Source organism: Scophthalmus maximus, chromosome 5 (genome assembly GCF_022379125.1).
Source record: "Scophthalmus maximus strain ysfricsl-2021 chromosome 5, ASM2237912v1, whole genome shotgun sequence".
Classification (NCBI taxonomy): Eukaryota; Metazoa; Chordata; class Actinopteri; order Pleuronectiformes; family Scophthalmidae; genus Scophthalmus; species Scophthalmus maximus.
In genome coordinates this window covers 23,505,427-23,524,099 of record NC_061519.1, presented here as the reverse complement: position 1 = coordinate 23,524,099, position 18,673 = coordinate 23,505,427, and the positions used below count along the sequence as shown (strand labels likewise).

At 46.5% G+C, this 18,673-nt stretch overlaps 1 protein-coding gene across 3 annotated transcripts in view; it reads left to right on the top strand.

Annotated features, from left to right (window-relative positions):
* Nucleotides 1-18,673, top strand: part of zfyve9a (zinc finger, FYVE domain containing 9a) — a 29,015-nt gene continuing 10,342 nt past the window's right edge. For 2 of the 3 annotated variants that reach the window (XR_004793772.2, XM_035633277.2), the window contains exons 1-10: nucleotides 1-286; nucleotides 9,346-9,455; nucleotides 9,693-9,800; nucleotides 11,465-12,909; nucleotides 14,740-14,839; nucleotides 15,299-15,475; nucleotides 15,593-15,762; nucleotides 17,092-17,221; nucleotides 17,545-17,667; nucleotides 18,215-18,370. Coding sequence is in view for 2 of the 3 variants with exons in the window: in XM_035633277.2 (XP_035489170.2) it covers nucleotides 9,731-9,800; nucleotides 11,465-12,909; nucleotides 14,740-14,839; nucleotides 15,299-15,475; nucleotides 15,593-15,762; nucleotides 17,092-17,221; nucleotides 17,545-17,667; nucleotides 18,215-18,370 (2,371 nt within the window). In the remaining variant the exon portion in view is untranslated. The remainder of the gene's footprint in view (nucleotides 287-9,345; nucleotides 9,456-9,692; nucleotides 9,801-11,464; nucleotides 12,910-14,739; nucleotides 14,840-15,298; nucleotides 15,476-15,592; nucleotides 15,763-17,091; nucleotides 17,222-17,544; nucleotides 17,668-18,214; nucleotides 18,371-18,673) is intronic. The other variant, XM_035633278.2, reaches the window with a different exon arrangement.

Genomic DNA, 18,673 nt, shown 5'->3' with positions numbered 1-18,673 from the left:
AATCGCGAAGGGAGGGAGGAGGGATCGAGGGATGAAGGAGACGTGAGCAGCTGTCGCACAACTACGGCAGACTACAGCCTGGACTTTCCGACTTGTGCCGTCGGAGTCTGGCGGGCGAACGAACGAGCGGGCGGCGGCGGTGAAGAGGACGAAGAGGAGCAGGAGGAGGAAGAGGAGGAAGAGGAGGAGGAGGATTCGCGAACATAGTTTTCCGAAGGCGATTAGCTGTGACGGACGCCGACGGAGGGGCTCCGCGCGGCTGCACGTAGAGATGAGGATTCCTCCGGTGAGTAGAACTCCCCGAGCCCGAGCCCGAGCCGCGACGGGCCGGGCTCGGGCTCGGGCTCGGGTTCGGGTTCGGCCGCCGGCGGGTTGTTACGGCGACGCGGTCGCGTTTTACGACAATTACACAACGCGTTATAACGCGTCCTCCGCGGCGCTACGAGCCGAGAGGGAGAGAGAGAGAGAGAGAGACGGAGAGAGAGAGAGAGAGAGAGAGAGAGAGAGAGAGAGAGAGAGAGAGGGGGGGGGGGGGGGGGGGGGGGGGGGTAACCGTCGAGACAAGTGCCCCGGGAGCCTCCGGAGGACCAGCGGCTCGCTGCCGTCACTCGGCGCACGACTGAACCGTGCGGAGGCTAACACACACACACACACACACACACACTCTCACACACAACTAGCTTAACTCCTCTCAGCCTCACGTCTCATTTATTCTACACACACACACACATGTATGTATATATATATATATATATTTCATATTTGTAACTCCGCAGGTGGATGTTGTGATGAACTTCGCAGAGGCCTTTTCCTGCGGGTGTGTCGAGGACGTGCCGTGCAGCTAGCAGCCCTGATGCTAACACACACACACACACACACACGCGCACACACACTCAAGTTCTGGTGCAAAACAAAAACAAGCAACTGTGGCAGGTTTTTATTAATTTTCTTATACTACAGCTGCTCCCTTTTGTTTTTTTAAATTTCAACCTGCTGCACACCAGTGTCCATGTGTGTGTTCCCCCTCCTCAGGCCACCTGTGAGGGGAGTTCACCCTCTGACTCAGGCTGCTGCCTTGTAGTTGGCCCTGCAGGCATACTAACATGGCTGCATGATGAACCCAGCTACTGGTCCCGTCTACCTGTCTGCACCTGGAGAGAGAGAGAGTGTGTGTGTGTGTGTGTGTGTGTGTGTTTTTGCATGATGCATCGTTTGCCTCCTGCAGGCCTGGAGACAGAGGAGGTGGAGAAGTTGAGGGAGGGAGGGGCCACGTCAGTCACAGTGCCACTCTGGATTTACGCTGTGTTCCAGTTTGCCTCGGAACTCGGACCCCCGGAAGTCGGGTTGGGGATTTTTTTTCTCACCGACATCCCGAGTCGGAATTCTTCGGCTGGCGGGGGCGTTCCATTTGCAATTTCCGCCTCGGAGGTCGTAATTCCGAGTCCCGAGGTCACACTGGAACGCAGCAATAGTCCCCGTCCAAGAGAGGAGAAGAGAGTAAAAACTAAAATGTCGTCTTGGAAATAAGACGAGACGTTTGCCACACCTCGGATTCTGTCATGTCACTTGTCATCTTCAAAATATTCAGGTTTTTATAACACCCATCCCTTTTCTCCGTCTGGTCCTGTTCGGCGTCCCTCCAGCGTGGACCGGCTTGGCGGATTTGAAACACAAGGACATTTGATAAGGGCTCTTGTTCTATTTTCACCTGTAGCAAGAGTAAATGATTCCTCACTCACTTCGTCAAGCGGGATATCGAAACCCACAGGGAGGGTTCGACTGAGTAGTCTGATCCAACAGGCGGTGTGTGCGTGTGCGTGCGTGTGTGTTTGTGTGTGCAGAGACTCCCCAGGTGACTGTACGCTTTCACAAAGTATTACAAGTGTCTCCCTGACGGCCGCCCGGCAGTCTGCCTCTTCCTCCTCTTCTTCTTCCTCTCCTGTCTTGTGGTGGTTAAATGTGGATCAAAACATGCGGGGGAAAAGGAAGCTCCTAATGGCTTCTGACACTCTGCTGATGTGAGAGCGGAGCACAGCTCTTGAACACCGGGACAGCTCCGCTCTTCTTCCTTATACCTTTCCCTCCTTCCTCACATCTCAGAAGGATTTACCTTTCCAACTTCTCCTGTAGAAGAAATTCAATCTTTTTGTGTGTGTGTGTGTGTGTGTGTGTGTGTGTGTGTGTGTGTGTGTGTGTGACCTTATTTGGAGGAAACGAACCTGCCGCGTGTTTTTCTTTTGATATGTTCCTGCTTTCATTTCTTTTATCTCTGGCCGAGCTCGGGATTTGAAATTACAATAAATGAATAAGGAGGACAACTCCCAGCAGTGAACTCCCGCTCAGGGCGGTAAACGTTACATAGAGATGTGTCACTCAGTCATGCGATCGTGTTGTTGAAAAGGTGATGTCAGTCCATTCTTAGAGGGAGGAAGTGATCATTTGAGGGTTTCCTGTGTTTCGCCCCGTGCTAGACGGCATCTGGAGCATGGCCGGCCGCGTCGCGTACGCATCTTAGTTGAAACGCTGTTGATCAGGATGTGAGCTCACAGCCGTGGGAAGTTTGTAGCACCAGGGAAATGAAAGAAAGAAAGAAAAAAGAGGAACGTTAGAGAAACTTTGGGCAAGAGCCTTGATTTTCTTGGAGAACAATTGAGAAGTTGCCAAAAAGACATTAAGTCTCTTCACGAAGATGATTCCCAGATTGAAAGGGTTTAAGTTCAAGTCCAAAATCCCTATTTGTCCTTAAAATGAGCCATGAAAAATTGCCTTCATGTTCAAGTTCAGGGTTTCATTGAACTAACAGTCTGAAATGGGGCTGCAACAAATGGTTATGTTCATTATTTTTCAGATTTATTGTTTAGTTAGAAATTGGCACTAACCTGTTTCTCAGAACCCGACGGTGATGTCTTCAGTTTTCTTGAACTTTTTTTCTTGATATTTTTTAATTTACTTCCACATATGATAAAGAAAAGAAGCAAGTCCTTACAATTTACAGTAGAATATTTGTCCCGTTTATGCTTGAAAAACTGAAATGATTAGTTGTATAATATTCTTTCCATAGATTAAACGTCTAACTTATACAGCTGTGGTCCACACCTAGAATTTACTCAGTTTAATATTGGATATAGAAAAGTAGCAAATCCTCAGACAATATTTAGTGATTTCTGGCTGAACAAAAATGACAGAAACGATGAATTGATTATTAAAATCAAATTTGCTGCCAGACAGACAGTAGTCGATAAGTCGATCATCTCATTCTCTGCTTTTAACTCCTGAGATTTTGCTTTTTTGCTTATTTTCTTTGTCGCGTATGACAGCATATTATATATCTTGTTAGTTTTGAATAATTTGTCTGAGAGAACACTACATTGAAAACACCACAGTTGTCTCGGAAAGATTTCAAACGGCATTTTTCATCCATTTTAAAAACATTTTACAGACTAGAATAATCTAGAAAATTAACAGCAATTTAATTGATGATGAAAATAATTGTTTAGGCTCTAAATTGAATGTACCATTGTCAGGATTGACTGTTTGCAGGATTGATTGATTGTCTGACTAAGTAGATGCGTGGGACAAATTCACGAGAAGAGAAACGTATCGCTGCCTCCTTTCATATCCTCCTCGCCAAAGTCACCACGTATGAAACTTTAATGAAACGATTCTCGGGCCCCCCAAAAAAAAGGAAAGAAGAAGAAGCACCGGTGCACTTAGAATAAAACCCTCAGCTAAAACTTTCAGTTCAGAGTAAGAATCGTTCTCAAGTGCAGAGCTAAATGACACAAATGATTCATGGTGATGTCTGCACAAATACCCCTCCCTCTGCAAATGGGCCAATAACGGGCCTGCAAACGTGACGCGTCGGTGCGTGGTCACACACCATTCATCATGATTTAATGCACAGCTTGTCGTGATTATTCCCCCTGAAGGAGTCCTCCTCCTCGTCCAGCGTAACGTACGGTGCGTGTCAACGTATTAAAGCGCGGCCGGCCAAAAATATGCTCTCGACTGTGATACTGTTCGATTTTAAGTAATGATTAACTGTGGAGTTGCCTCCAACGTTAATGTTTGGTTTTTGAGCATCTCAATCTTAATTTAAGATCCATTTTCTTTTTTTTTATGAGCTTTGAGTCATTTGTTAAGCTAAAATAGTGAAAGATTGCTCCATTTACTCTAGTTCCTGCTTCACAAAGGTCTCGTCTCGTTGGTTAATGCTCGTCTCCGTCTCCGTCTCCGTGTCCGTCTCTGACATCAGCTGGTGATTCCTGACTGGCTCCTCTGGAGCTCTCCTAAATGAATAGTTCAGGAGCCCAGCCCGGGTCGGAGCACTTAGGAACATTTATGCAGGGCATTTATTCTTAATTTGAAGAGGAAATCAAATGTCCTTCTCAGAAGTCAGACTTACTGGAGACCAACATTTTACTCTTACAGCTCATTACTGTTTAATCTGTGGCAAAATTTTAGCTCGTTTTTGAGTGTTGTTTTCTTATGACAGGTTTTGACTTGTCACAGCAAAAAGGAACAGGTCCAATCACTCACATTAATGATGGGTAACACCATTAATGTGAGTGGTTCAAGTGGTAGCATGCACATGACCAGAATCCTGGAAATGAAGGCCTGCCAAGTTATGGTTATTTTCATTAACGATTGATCCCCGGATCACGTTCTCAATTAATTGGTCTTTGTATCGATAAAATGTCGGATAATAGTGAAAACTTGAAAATGTCTTGTTCTGTCCGACCAGCAGCCTGAAACCCCACGAAGAAGAGTTTACTCCTGTTTCACAAACATTCACCTCAAATCCTCACAGCTGAGAAACTGGGACAAGCAAGTGTTTCCCAAAAAAAAAATTGATTATTGAATTATCTACAGATTGATGACGCGTCATCGATTAATTGAAGGGTGCAATTCAATGCTGTAGGGCTCTAAACAGTACAAAACAATCATGATAAAAACATTATCATTAACATTTTGTCATTTTCATGTCAAATCTACAGTACACTGGCACAAAAAAAATTGTGAGACCTATTGTCAGAACCTGGTAGGTCAGCACCCTCCTCATGCAGGAAGTGGACCTTGGGAACATTTTGAATAGAAATTAAAGGAAACCAGAAACAAATATTCTTGAAGGAGGAAAGTACGACATAACGAAACCAGACACATTTTTAGTTTCCTATATATTGCATAACCAAAAGATAAATGTCAGACTACACCAATGACCGCGAGGGATTTCCAGCTTATTGTGGAGGAAGTGAGCGTAGCTCCCTCACAGGAAACAATCACAACAACAACAACAGGAAGCGGAGTCTCGCTCTGACAGCGAGGGCTTAACGAACTGTTTTAGCTTTCTAGTGTGTCCGAGCCTCCTCGCTGTTTATGCGCTCGTCTTATTTAATTATGCCGCCGTGCCGGGATGTCCCGTCAACCACGCTTTATTGTGTCAGAAGTCTGTAAGGCCATTTCATTATGAGCATGTCTGGCTCACACTGGAGGCCGGAGCAGAGTCGGTGAATTGAACATTTACCCGATAGAGACACGCTCAAGTTATTTATATTGACACTGAGAAACGTTGAAAATGAGATAAGTCACATTTCATGCTTGTGTCTCGTGCATTGTGGTTGATCTAACATCCACGAGCAATGTTGTCGTAGCTGAAACTATCACTTAATTGATCAGTGTGATACTTGATTTACTGTTCAACCGACTTATCAAGTAAGGAAATATAAACATTCTCTGGTTGAAGCGTCTTTAATGTAATGCTTTTGTTTTTTGTATTAAAATAAATTAAAATCTTTGGGGTCCGTACCTTTTGGTTGAAAACGAAACAAGTGATTTGAGGAACTTGTAGTGGTCAATGACAGGAATTCATTAGTTGCATCCCTGAACGATGCTCTAAACACAACATGCGTTTGTAGATGGAGGATGTGCGGAAGCAGATGAGCAGTACAGATCAGATTTAATATTGATAATCAATAGTTTAGATCAGAGCCATTCATCAAGTACAAATCACCTATCGATTACAGGTTCACATATAGAGTTGCCATATTTTTTGTTTCATTAGTTTACATTTGAACTAGAATGGCGTCTGTCACAGCCTCACCAGAATTTAGTGGGTTCTTCCCAGGGCCGGGCCCCATCCCACCACCAGGTTTGGTGAAAATAGGAGAAGTATATTTTGTGTAATCCTGCTAATCCTACAACAAACAAACAGTTGACAACATAACCTCCTTATCTGTAAACGTTTAAAGCCTCACCTGTGATATATCGTGATTATATGTCAGCAGAAGAAAAGTTGATAGATGAAAATCGAGTAAGAGAATCAATGTTGTTGGATGCAGCTTCGTTGTGGGTGAACCGCACCGTCTTGATTTTTCTCGCTCGACGTGAGACGACACCACGAGCAGTCGCTCGCTGTTCAGATAGTTTTACATGTCAGTCATTAGCTGATGAGTTGAAGGTCACATGGTTCCAGTGGCACGTTTGTGCGCCGCGCCGCCGAAAGGACTATTTTGTTGTAGCGACACAGACTCTGACTTACGCACTCTCTCATGCACATATGTCTCCTTTAAAGCATCTCCCCCAAGTTTACATGTCTAAAAATACCCCCCCCCCCAAACGCACTTTGACTAAAGATGCATTATTCAGCGCCTCTGCAGAGTAATTAAATCTTAATCAGGGACGGGCTCCTGTCCCCGTGTGTGTGTGTGTGTGTGTGTGTGTGTGTGTGTGTGTGTGTGTGTGTGTGTGTGTGTGTGTGTGTGTGTGTGTGTGTGTGTGTGTGTGTGTGTGTGTGTGTGTGTGTGTGTGTGTGTGTGTGTGTGTGTGTGTGTGTGTGTGTGTGTGTGTGTGTGTGTGTGTGTGTGTGTGTCCGTGTGTGTCCGTGTGTGTGTGTGTGTCTACGGGAGTCTACGGGAGCTTCACTGACTCGTAGAAGTCGGTCGGTGTTAAACTTCAGTGTTTAGTTGTTGCTTCCATTCAGTGACCGGCTCAGGTGATTGTGAAGTCTTTTATTCATTCTTCCCAAACTGGATCCCCATCTTGCACCTCTGCATTATTTACCTTTCGATTTTGAAACCGTCTGGTTGTTTCCATGCTCTGTGCGGTTGTGACATGTTTCAGTCGGACTTGCTCCACAATGGTCTCGAGCTTAGAGTTCAACGGGTAGGTGTCGCAAGAAGAGCCGAGACATGTCGCTCTGGCGTCTGTTTGTTTTCCCAGAAGTAGTAATAATAATGCAGTTAATAAATTCAAAATGCAAACAAGTCAAGAAGAGTAGAGCTCAGTACATTTTATAGGACTGAGCAGATGTGTGAAATATTGAAAAGTGACATCAAGTGTATGGTCAAATTTAAGTTGAATCTAGTTCCTGATTCAAATAAAAATTTGGCAAATTTCATGCAAACCCATGGCGCCTGCCACGAGGTGCTCAGTTTTGCTCATGCATATCATTTCCTGTGTCTCTCTCCCCCTTTTCTAGGTCACCTTGGTAATAAAGCATCAAATGTAAAAAAACAAAAAACAAAAACAGGTCTTGTACGGCTGCTTAGAACACATTAGTGTTTTCCGTGGTATCAGAATGATCAGTCTGGTATCTGCAACTAATTTTATTGTTTAATCTGTGAATTATTTTCTTGATTAAACTCTATTGTCTATATATTGTCAGAAAATGTTTCGCAAAGTGACGTCTTCAGGCGGGTTTTTTTTTTTTTTTTGCAGCAGCAGCAGCAGCACTAATCTGTGCTGGGGGAACACACCGCACCACCTAGTGCTGCTATATTCATAATGATACCCGACATATGAAACTGGAGCTCATAGCTCTGCCAAACAACAACAAAAAACATTTGGAAAAGTTGAGTGAGTGAAAATAAGAATTAATTGTTGAATGAATTTTTCCGAATTGTAAGTAAGATTGTGATTGCAGTGGTTTTACAGCTGAGCCTTGTCACACTTTACATTAATATCAGCAAGTAAATAAAGTTCATTCCCACATCGACCGAGCGGTGATGTCACTCGGTGCATTTTGTGCCTAAACTGACTCATCACACTCCATCTGGACTGTGATTGCCTATAGGGTTTGTAATGTTTTCTAAATGAAGCACCGGTGATTTGTGGAGCGCCGACTTTGTCGATTTTCCCAAGCGACTGCACTGCGATCGCATCCTTGTCCTTCAGCCACGTTCAAACGGGTTTGACCCCCACAACACACGACATGTAGCTTCCTCCCGTCCCGTGCCGTCACTGCTTTTGTGCTGACATTCTGTGTCCACGCTTGCATCTTAAACTAAGCGGAAAATGTGTCGACTCTGCTCCTTTTCTCCCGGGGCATTCGCTCTGCGGAATATTCGGTCTCTGGTGTGTAATCCCTGGGTTGCTGTTGTCCTTATGAGGGTGACCCTGAAGTTCAGCCTGGCTGTTACTCATTTGCAGCTGTACACGCACGCACGCGCACACACATACGCACACACACCTCACGCCCCACCACATCCCATCCTCTCTACCAAGGACACTCTGGGCAGGTTTACGGTGGCGTGATTCAGGCTTCAGCTGTTTTCCATTCATGACTGTCGATTGCCTCGTGGAGCGTGTGTGTGGGTGATGGCTCCCTGTGTATGATAATCTGCACTGTGCTGAGCACATGATAAGATACATGCTGTACTGTATCATCAGCTGATGCAGGATGCTTTTTAAGATCTGTGTCCTGGTCTGATGTTAGATTTTGTTCTGATTCATCGTCAGGAGGCGCTATGTGTCCGGGTTGTGTCCGTCTGTCCATCACGTTCTTGTCAATGCGATCATATATCAGCAACGCCCTCGAAGGAAATTCTTCCAAATTTGGTACAAACGCTCAGTGGTACTTAGGTCAAACTCATGTTCTTGCGAATGCAATATGTCAGGAGCACATTCTGGCCCATACAGAACAGTCACTCGGATTAAAGAATGAACTAATTTGAATCAAAGGTCAAAAGGTCAAAGTTGCTGACCTTGAAAAAAAACATGTTCTTGGCCACTTGAGAGGGATTTTTCCGGAATGAGGGAGAGAGAGAGAGAGAGAGAGAGAGAGAGAGAAAATTTCCTCAAATCTCTTTTCACTTGGAGATGTCGGTCAAAGGTCACTGGCCGCAAAAAAAAGAAAACACAAAAAACACATTTTTGGCCGTGACGCAAAAATTCACATTGTAATCGTGACAGAAACTTCACACAAATGTCTAAAAGGATAAAGACCACCAAAAGGTCAAAGGTCAACTTCAGTGTGACATCATAATGTTCTGCAAAAAACGCCGGAACAGAAGGGGGAGATCGTGACCGTATTTCCGTACTGAACGGTGTTTTCCCTCTCTGCCTCAGGTGTGGGCGCTGGGCGCTGGCCAGACTGGGTGAAGTGATATCTGAGAGGGAAACCTTCTGGGACAAATAGCACACACCGCCTGGGACTGCTGAGGAGGACCTCTGTGCAGGTGAGCAGACAGACAGAAAAGAAGCACTGATATTAAAATGGTATTTTAATGTCCCTGTGACCCCCGAGTAATCACAAAAGAGAGGACTGCTTGTTAGAGGGGATATTTCAACTTGCACACGTACTATTCAAGTGCGTAGAGATGTGATTCAGGCCTTGGGAGACAACTACATACGGTGTGGATTGTGGAAATGTGAACTGATTCAGTATTGAGGACACGCGCTCTCCCTGCCTGCAGGTTCACGCGGCCGTCGGCAGGGTGGAGCTTCCTGACCCATGGAGAATTACTTCCAGGCCGAGGCCTTCAACCTGGACAAGGTCCTGGACGAGTTTGAGCAGAACGAAGGTGAGCTGCCGCGACGGGGGAACAAACAGTGACAGAGTATCTGTGCTTAAGAAAAGACAAATGGGACGAGATGTTTCAGAAGAGGTGCCGTGAAGATGTCATTACATAACCCTAATGGGTAAATTTATCAAGTTGTCAGAAACGACAGTCAACCACTGCCCAACAACTCAGGCTACATCCATACTACTATGTTTTCATTTTTTTTTCCTGCATAATCTTTTCAAAATGTTTCAGTTTTTGCCCATCCCTAATACAACACAGGCCCAAACTAAAACGGTGCTCGGAAACTCTGGAGCAGTGTGGACGACGGGCGTAACCGCAGCAACGGTGATGCGTTTTAAAAAGGAAACGTAGTAATGTTAACATTTACAGGTTGTGATTGAGGGTGTGCAGAGAAGGAATTGGACTAATTGGATTCTCCATTTCCCTTGGGTTTTTGTGAAACTGTGTAATTGGTGCAAGACAAGGACATTGTCTATTTTCAGTTATTGTTAACAATATGTAAAGGAGTTGTATCAAGGTACTTTTTTTAAACTGTGCTGTTCCCACAGAGTTTATTTATGGTAAATTTAAAGTAATCACTGCATCACGTGGCTATGTCTGCAGACTCTCAGCTGTCCAGTAGAAAGGATATCAGAGGAGAAAGACTGTTCTTTTACTGGATTTATTGTTAATGACTATACGCACGCACGCACACACACACACACACACAGACACACACACAGAATATATTTTGACAGTTCTGTTTGCTCAGTTCGTATTTTGGCTGAGTGATTATCTGTGTGTCCTTTGCCGGAGCTCCAGCTTGGCAGATTAACTGTGTGTGTGTGTGTGTGTGTGTGTGTGTGTGTGTGTGTGTGTGTGTGTGTGTGTGTGTGTGTGTGTGTGTGTGTGTGTGTGTGTGTGTGTGTGTGTGTGTGTGTGTGTGTGTGTGTGTGTGTGTGTGTGTGTGTGTGTGTGTGTGTGTGTGTGTGTGTGTGTGTGTGTGTGTGTGTGTGTGTGTGTGGCACTGAGTAGCAGCGCATACTGAAACAGCTTAGCATGAATTCCGGTGGGGGGAGGACAGTGCCATACAGTAGCTGACACGGCTGTGCGAGAAAGTTGTTTTTGAATGAATATTATGAGAATTTCCGCTTCATATTACAAAGCTGCCATGTGTCAGCCTGACTGATGGCTCCCCCCCGGGGCGACCGAGCCCATTGGCCCACTTTCTCACAATTTCCCAGTCCATCCACACACTTAATTTCCCACTCCATGCCAACCTCATTTCTCAATTTGTCCCCTGGTTTGTTTCTGCCATTTTTAGCTCTTTTCGATCACCTGACTCTTTGGCGCTTATTTTCTGTTTCGTCTCAAATGTGATGTGATACCGACGTGCTGCTGTATAGAAAAGGGATCAAATTCGATGCAATGTGCAGTAAAGCAACTATAAGATCTTGAAATCGATGGACGGAAAAATAATCTGCGACTATTTTCATCATCCAGGCATTTTTTGAGCATGATCTCATTCCATCTTTTTCAGATGAAGTAGTGATTTGCATTTTTTTTTTTACATTTAATAGACAAAACAAATAAGCAGTTCATCAAAACAATACCTGCATTCTTTCAGATGCAGCTCAAACTAGATCTAATTCCCTCTTCTCTTTTTCTTCCGTGTCTGCCAGATGAAACGGACACCCCTATTCTGTCGGACGCCAAGTGGACCCAGATCCTGGCCCCGCCGGCCCACCTGCTCTCCCTGAACCCCGCCCTGGCCCACGCGGACCTCAGCCCCCGGGAGAGTCCGCTGCCCTTCAAGACTCTCCCTGACTCCTCATCCAGCGCCTCCCCGGGGGCAGACCCCAAAAGACACACAGGTCCCGAACTTCCATCCTGGGCAGAGGAGAGGCCGGCGGACGTCCACAGCCCACCACTCCCCCAGCCCAACATCGGCAAACTGGTGGGGACTGACGACCTCTCGCCGGCCCCCGTGACGGCATGCGGTGCCGTGGAGAATGGTTGCTCTGCGAGCCCACGACACGATGGGCTTAGAGAGGAGATAAGTTCTCCTCCAGACAACACGCCCGGTGCTTCTGACCAGACGGGTAAACCTTACCAGGAGGAGAGAGCTGCTTCGGCAGCAGGAGGAAGCTCCACTGTCAGTCACACTCACTTTACCTTCGAGCTCGGACCGGGACAGGAAGACGCTCTGTCTGAGAGGATTCACTCAAATGTGGAAGTGACGACGCAAATTGAGGACGATGTCACGAAAGAGGCCAGTGCAGCCTCTTTACAGGACTATGGACAAGAGAGACAAACTGCAAACTCAAACAAGGAACAGGGAGAAAGTGTCTTAAATGGGGGGAGAGACGTTCAGGCTGGTTGCGAGGCAGAGGAGAATGGTTTATCTGCTCTTAACGGGGTTGGACTGGAGAAGGAGCAGAGATTTGATCGAGAGGGACAGATAGAACAGCTCCTCAGAATAACGAGCCTTCCCAATGGTTCGGAGCAAGAGGGCAGTAGTCACGCCACGCTGAAAGAGACGGAGGAGCGGGAGGCGGAGGAGGGTTTTTCTCCCTCTCCTGTTCCCTCCAAAGAGGACTCTGTGACCGAGGAGAAAGAAATGGAGGAGAGCAAGCAGGAGAGCGGCGACGGAGGAGCGGCGGGGTCGGGTAGCGTCCAATCAAAGCTCAACAACAGTCGGCTGCAGCCGGTCAGCGTTCCCTACGGAGGGGCGCGGCCGAAGCAGCCGGTCAGCCTCAAACTTCAGATTCCACAGCCGCTGTCCGGCCAGGTCCAGAACCAGCTCGTCAGCAAGAACAAGAATCTGGAGAACCAGTGTCGGAGAGGGACGCCGTCGTCTGAAACGACGCTCGTTGGCACTGATCATCAGCCCGCGGTCGGGGTGAACGGAGACGTTGCTGTCCCCTCTCCCACCCCGGTGCCTTCGGAGAGCCCTGACAACGACCTCCAGGCCGGCCAGCAGGGGGCGCTGTGCAAGAAACCCGCCAGCTCCCTGGGCGAGGTCGCCCCCGTGTGGGTGCCCGACTCGCAGGCTCCCGTGTGCATGAAATGCGATGTCAAGTTCACCTTCACCAAGAGGAGGCACCACTGCCGGGCCTGTGGCAAGGTTAGAGGAGCCCCGAGGGGAAATCCAAACTAAAAAAACATCGACCTCACGATTAGTAACAAGAAAGCAGACAATGTGCTGTAGCTACATTTATAATGAGTTTTACTATGCAAAGCAGGTTTATTTGTACAGAACCTTTCAATGTAGGTATGCAGCTCACGATTATTTTCATTATCGATTAATCGATGAGTTGTTTGGTCCATAAAATGTCATAAAATGGTGAAGAATGTCGATCATGTTTCCCAAAACCCCAAGATGATGTTTTGTTTTGTCCACACACCAAAGATATTTAGTCATAGAATCCAGAACATATTGACATTTATTTCATAAAAATTGCTTGAGCAGATTAATCGATTATCAAATTAGTTAGGCGATTAATTTAGTAGTTGATTACTAGAAAATAAATAGTTTCTGGGGTGGAGCCCTTCAGAACACACTAATCTCTGTCTTGCAGCAAAGTCATCACTGGGAGAAAAACGCCAGGGTTGCAATTCCTGCCCTCACAGTGGCCTGTTCAGATTAATATACAGGGAGATGTATTATATTAAGACTAAGATGTATGACATCAACCAAAAAAAAATCAGTTCTAACGATTGCTGCCGACACCTTCTACCTCTCTGGTGGGGCCGAGGGCGATGCCAACTAATGTTTCCCCGTCAGCACAAGTTCAGGGGAAAGTGGCAAAACCGAGAACTCGCATTACAACGTTTCAGCAGAAACGAACCCTCGATGCCCCCAGTATCGTTCAGTGGTAACCTACTGCAGTTTGTGATTATGTTAGGGATGAGGCGCTTGTGTTCCCTTTGGATTTCTCCACTGTCTACAGTGTGTTCATTCCAAGGATCCAGCTGATGCCCTGGACACTAGATCTAGTGTCTAGAATCATCAGTGTTCTGGGCGATTGGTGCAATACAGTCATGACAAATACACTACTGTTAGGAATAACAGAGGGTAAATGTGCTGAAGGAAATGAGAAAATAATAGGAAATACACTGCAAATTTTACAGAATAAGATTAAATCAGATTTCAATAAAGAGGCTTTGTTAGTCTCTCTCTCTCTCTCTCTCTCTCTCTCTCTCTCTCTCTCTCTCTCTCTCTCTCGTGAGGCGGTAAATTAACTACAATGCTCTGATGGATGAGTTCCTCTCTTTGCGGATAAACTCGGTGGGTGGTGCAGGCACATTTCTGGCATCGCGGCCACCCACACATGCGGCGGTGGCATCCGCACCGCGCTTTAAAGTAAAGATGGGGTCGCTGACACTGCACTGGGAAAAAAAATTGCCGGCCTGCTTCTTAATTTCCCATGGTGGTAAACAAACAAACATACACACACACACACTCTGCCACTTGAGCAGGGAGGAGCTGGCACTGCAGTAATACTGACACCAGCACCGCGGCCACACAAAAACAATAGACATAGCGGGATGCTAGGTACATCCACCCCCGGACTGGTTAGCTCCACAGTCCAGCTCACGGTGATGCTGTGAGGCTCCACCCTCAGTCTTATCATTTTACTGAATACATTTATGTAAATAAATGTTACTAGATAAGTGCACTGGACAGGAAGTAAAGTGAAATCAATATCCATGAAGTGGTACAATTTGCTGCACACTTGATCAGAACTTCTTTCCAATTATTCTTCTTTTTAAAATCTTTAACAGTAAATGTGAAATGAGTCTGAGAGAATGTCGCCCATCTTTTCCATCCAGTGTGCTCATCTGTCTGTGTGTGTGTGTGTGTGTGTGTGTGTGTGTGTGTGTGTGTGTGTGTGTGTGTGTGTGTGTGTGCGTGTGCGTGTGCGTGTGCGCGTGTGCACTTGTTGTTTTTCAGGTGTTCTGTGCCACCTGCTGCAGTGTGAAGTGCAGGCTCACGTACATGGACAGGAAAGAGGCCCGTGTCTGCGTCACCTGTCACTCTGCGCTGACGAGTGGTGAGCAACATTTCAAGTAGAAAAGTTTGTTCTTTGTTCTTTCCCGTTTATATGTCATGTATATGAACCTAGGTGAATAAAAGCGACTGGGGATGCTGCTCCATTTGAAAAGACTTAAAACGTTGAAAATTTGACTAGAAGGAAGCAAAGGTAAATTGCTTCCTTCACTCGTTGTGAATTTTCCGGCCTCATTCAGGCATTGACTGGAACACCCCTAGTAAAATTTGCGGACATTTGTCTTCTAACATCCGGAACATTTCAGGAAAATGTCCGGACTTCAGTACATGTCTGAAAACAGGTGAAGGGTTGGTCGAGTATGTTAAAGCTTAACCTTCCAGACTGTGTAGTTTTAAGAATTAACGTGCGCACACACACACACACACACGCACACACGCACGTACGCACGCGAGCGCGCATAGATGGCTCATTGCCTAGTAATGATCTTTTCTGTCTTGCCAGCTCAATCGTGGGAGACGCCAGCCACTGGCAGCAACCACAGTCCGAACCCCAACAACCCAGCGGAGTACTGCTCCACCATCCCCCCTCTGCAGCAGGCTCAGGCCTCCGGGGTCCTCAGCTCTCCTCCTCCCACCGTCATGGTGCCCGTGGGAGTCCTAAAACAGCCCGGCAACGAGGGTACGACCTTTGCCAGGCATAAAATTACTCCCGGCTCCTTTTCACCTTATTCGTCGACATGCTGGAGTTCAACTCGGACATTCAAGTGAAATTCAACCTTTTGTGTCCCATGTGTAGGGTCCCTCACTCGTGAGCAGAGGAGGGTGTGGTTTGCCGACGGCGTCCTACCTAACGGAGACGCGGCAGAGTCCCCCAAACCTACGACCTCCTCCAGCCCGGCCCCCTCCCAGTCACTGGCCATCTCCACGGGCTCAAACAAATCCTCCTCCGCTTCTGATTCCTTAGAGGTACAGCTCAAAAACGGTTACCCACAGCTAATGCTATAAGCTCGGCGTGTATGCATCATATTAGCTGAATGAGGCCACACAAAGAACTCTTTCTGTGGGATTGTCGCTGGTTTACCGGCTGGGTCGTGGAGTTCTGAACAAACGGGCAGTAAACAAAAGTTCAAAAGACAGCAACAAATCAGATTTATGCATTTTCCTCAGGCTGAAATGCTCAAAGCTGGAATGTACTGTACTGGATTCACTCTAAGCCAACGTAGGTGACCCGGAGTGGCAGCCAACAAAACAACAAGTTGTGTTTGGGTGGTTTCTTCTGCCTCACACTCATTGGACTTGAATGTGAAACTGTCGGGATGATTCATGGCCTATTGAACAGAAGTTGATTGTCGGAGCCTTTCAAATGGCTTTGACCGAGATGCTATGCAAGACGCGACTTGAATATAAAATCAGACGTCCACGTGACAATGTGAAGGTCACACTGGCGTGAACTCCATGACGTATGGATTTGAATTTGCTGCCAAAAGATTTCGATTTCAGTGCGGCGACCGCAGTAGTTTGTACCAGTGGGAGTAGAGAAGCGAGGAGCCATTGATTTAACCGGGACTCTTATTGTGCTTTTCTCACCGTTGTCATGGTTTAACACCTTTAAAATGTAGGAAATAAAAGTGACAGGACATTCAGACAAATGAAGGGAAGCTTGCATTAAAAAAAAAAAACAGGTTACGTGGAGTTTTGTATCCACTGTTTTTACAGTTTCACTTTCATCACTTCTCCACCAACTCATTAGGGAAATATTAGTCTCTTTAGCTGCTAAATGCTCCACTGTGTTCCCCAGTTTGGTGCTGGGACAGGCAACGTATTAATAATGTATCAGAACTAAATAGTAGCCTGCTTTTGCTGGAAAAGAGCAGTGAGAGTGAACCACAGGGTGACGATGGATGCTCTTACACCAAAACAAGGAATTGGAAAGATGCTTTTATTGCTCCGTAGTCGGATGATGATTCTCTGTGGGTTGGTCACTACGAGCGAAGCCTTTTACGTCACACATTTCACTTTTTTCTCTCCATTGTTAATATACAAATTCTTTATTTTAGCTTCGAGAAAAAATTATAATAAGGTAAGGTAGATTTTCTACACCTGACAGTGTAGAGGTGCTCTCCGACATTACCTGAAGTAACATAACTATCAGCTGTGGTATTCCACTAAATCGGGGGTGATTAAGAATCTAGACAGCGACGGCTGATGGACGAAATCAGACGAGCCCTTGTGCCTAATCTACATAAACCTACAGTACATCTAACCCTGCAACCCTCTTCTCCTCTCCGCCCTCAGGCGGCCCACACCCCTGTTGCCCCGGTGGGCAGCCCCGTGGGCAGCTCCCTCAGCCTGATTCCGGAGGACGGGCTCCCTCCCATCCTCATCTCCACCGGAGTCAAAGGAGGTACGGGAGGCCACATCACAGGTGCTTGCCCCCATCCTCACCACTCTGCTGCCACTTCATTGCTCCGTCAGCTGCCGTGTTTTTGTGCTTTACACAAGTGTGTGTTTTCTCGCGTGCTTTACTCATGTTACGACCGCTCATTGCCAACGAGAGAAAACGGAAAGTTTGTTGAAGGGAATGTCATTTGCCTCACATATATCTGCTTCTCCATTTCATTCCCTCCATTCTCACTGACTCTGACATCTCCATCCTTTTCTCATCCCCCCTTATCTTACTTAACCTCAACTCCTCCCTTCCTCCGCCCATACTCCTCCGTCTTTTACCTCACCCTAACCCACACGCAGACTACGCGGTGGAGGAGAGGCCGTCGGAGATCGTTCTCTTGCAGCAGCTGGAGGAGGGATGCCCAGACCCCCTGGTCTTCGTGCTCAACGCCAACCTGCTCGCCATGGTCAAGCTTGTTAACTGTAAGTTGCCTATCTACCATTCAAAGACATGCAGAATGGGGTTAGGTTAATTGGAGACTCTAAATTGACCGTAGGATGTGGAAGCAGGCTTGGCAGATATTCACAATTTTTATGATCATCGGTATCTGTGATTATTTTTAAGCTGATTTGTCGATAAGATAATTTCATTTTAAAATGTTCTACTTTAGCACTGATGCAGCCACAGTCACGAGTCTCTGGACTTAGGACCCTAGCGATGTCCCGTCCCATCCATGTTTGTTTGTTCAACTTCATAATGCTGCTGCTGAAAGCTCCCTTCACTTTCATGTTGATAGGTTCTGTGAATTTAAACATACGCTTTAAGGCATTTCAACAAAGAGTTTGTGTTAAGTCAGCGTTATTCTAAATTTTGAGACTTTTCTACTGCGGACTAATATTTGTTTCAAACATCGGTTATCGGTCTCTTAGATCAGTAATGATATGTATCGGCCCGGAAAAAGCCATATCGGTCGACCACTATATCATCAATAATCAAATCACTCCACATCTCTGCTCTGTCAACCCACAGACGTAAACCGGAAGTGCTGGTACGTGACAACCAAAGGCATGCACGCCGTCGGCCAGGCAGAGGTGGTCATTCTGCTCCAGTGCCTCCCCGACGAGAAGACTATCCCCAAAGACGTCTTCACCCACTTCGTGCACCTCTACCAGGAGGCCCTCAGTGGTAAGAGAACACCAGAGGCTCCACCAGGGGGCTCACTGTGAAACTAGTTCACCTCCACCGCGGGACAGCAGCTCATTACGAGATCGTGTCCCGAGGTCAGGCGCTGCTGTCCAGTTAAAAATGAGCAGTCCCGAAAGGTAATGCAGGGTAATTCGAGGGGAAAATGTTCCAGCTCTACTTTTGGTCCCACAGAGACGACAGGTGCACCCGGTCGTCGTCTATTTAGAAACCAGGTTACTGTCCACCACTGCTGAAAAATGATCCAAACATTAGCGTCCTGCTGTCAGGTCGCCTCTCGCTCGC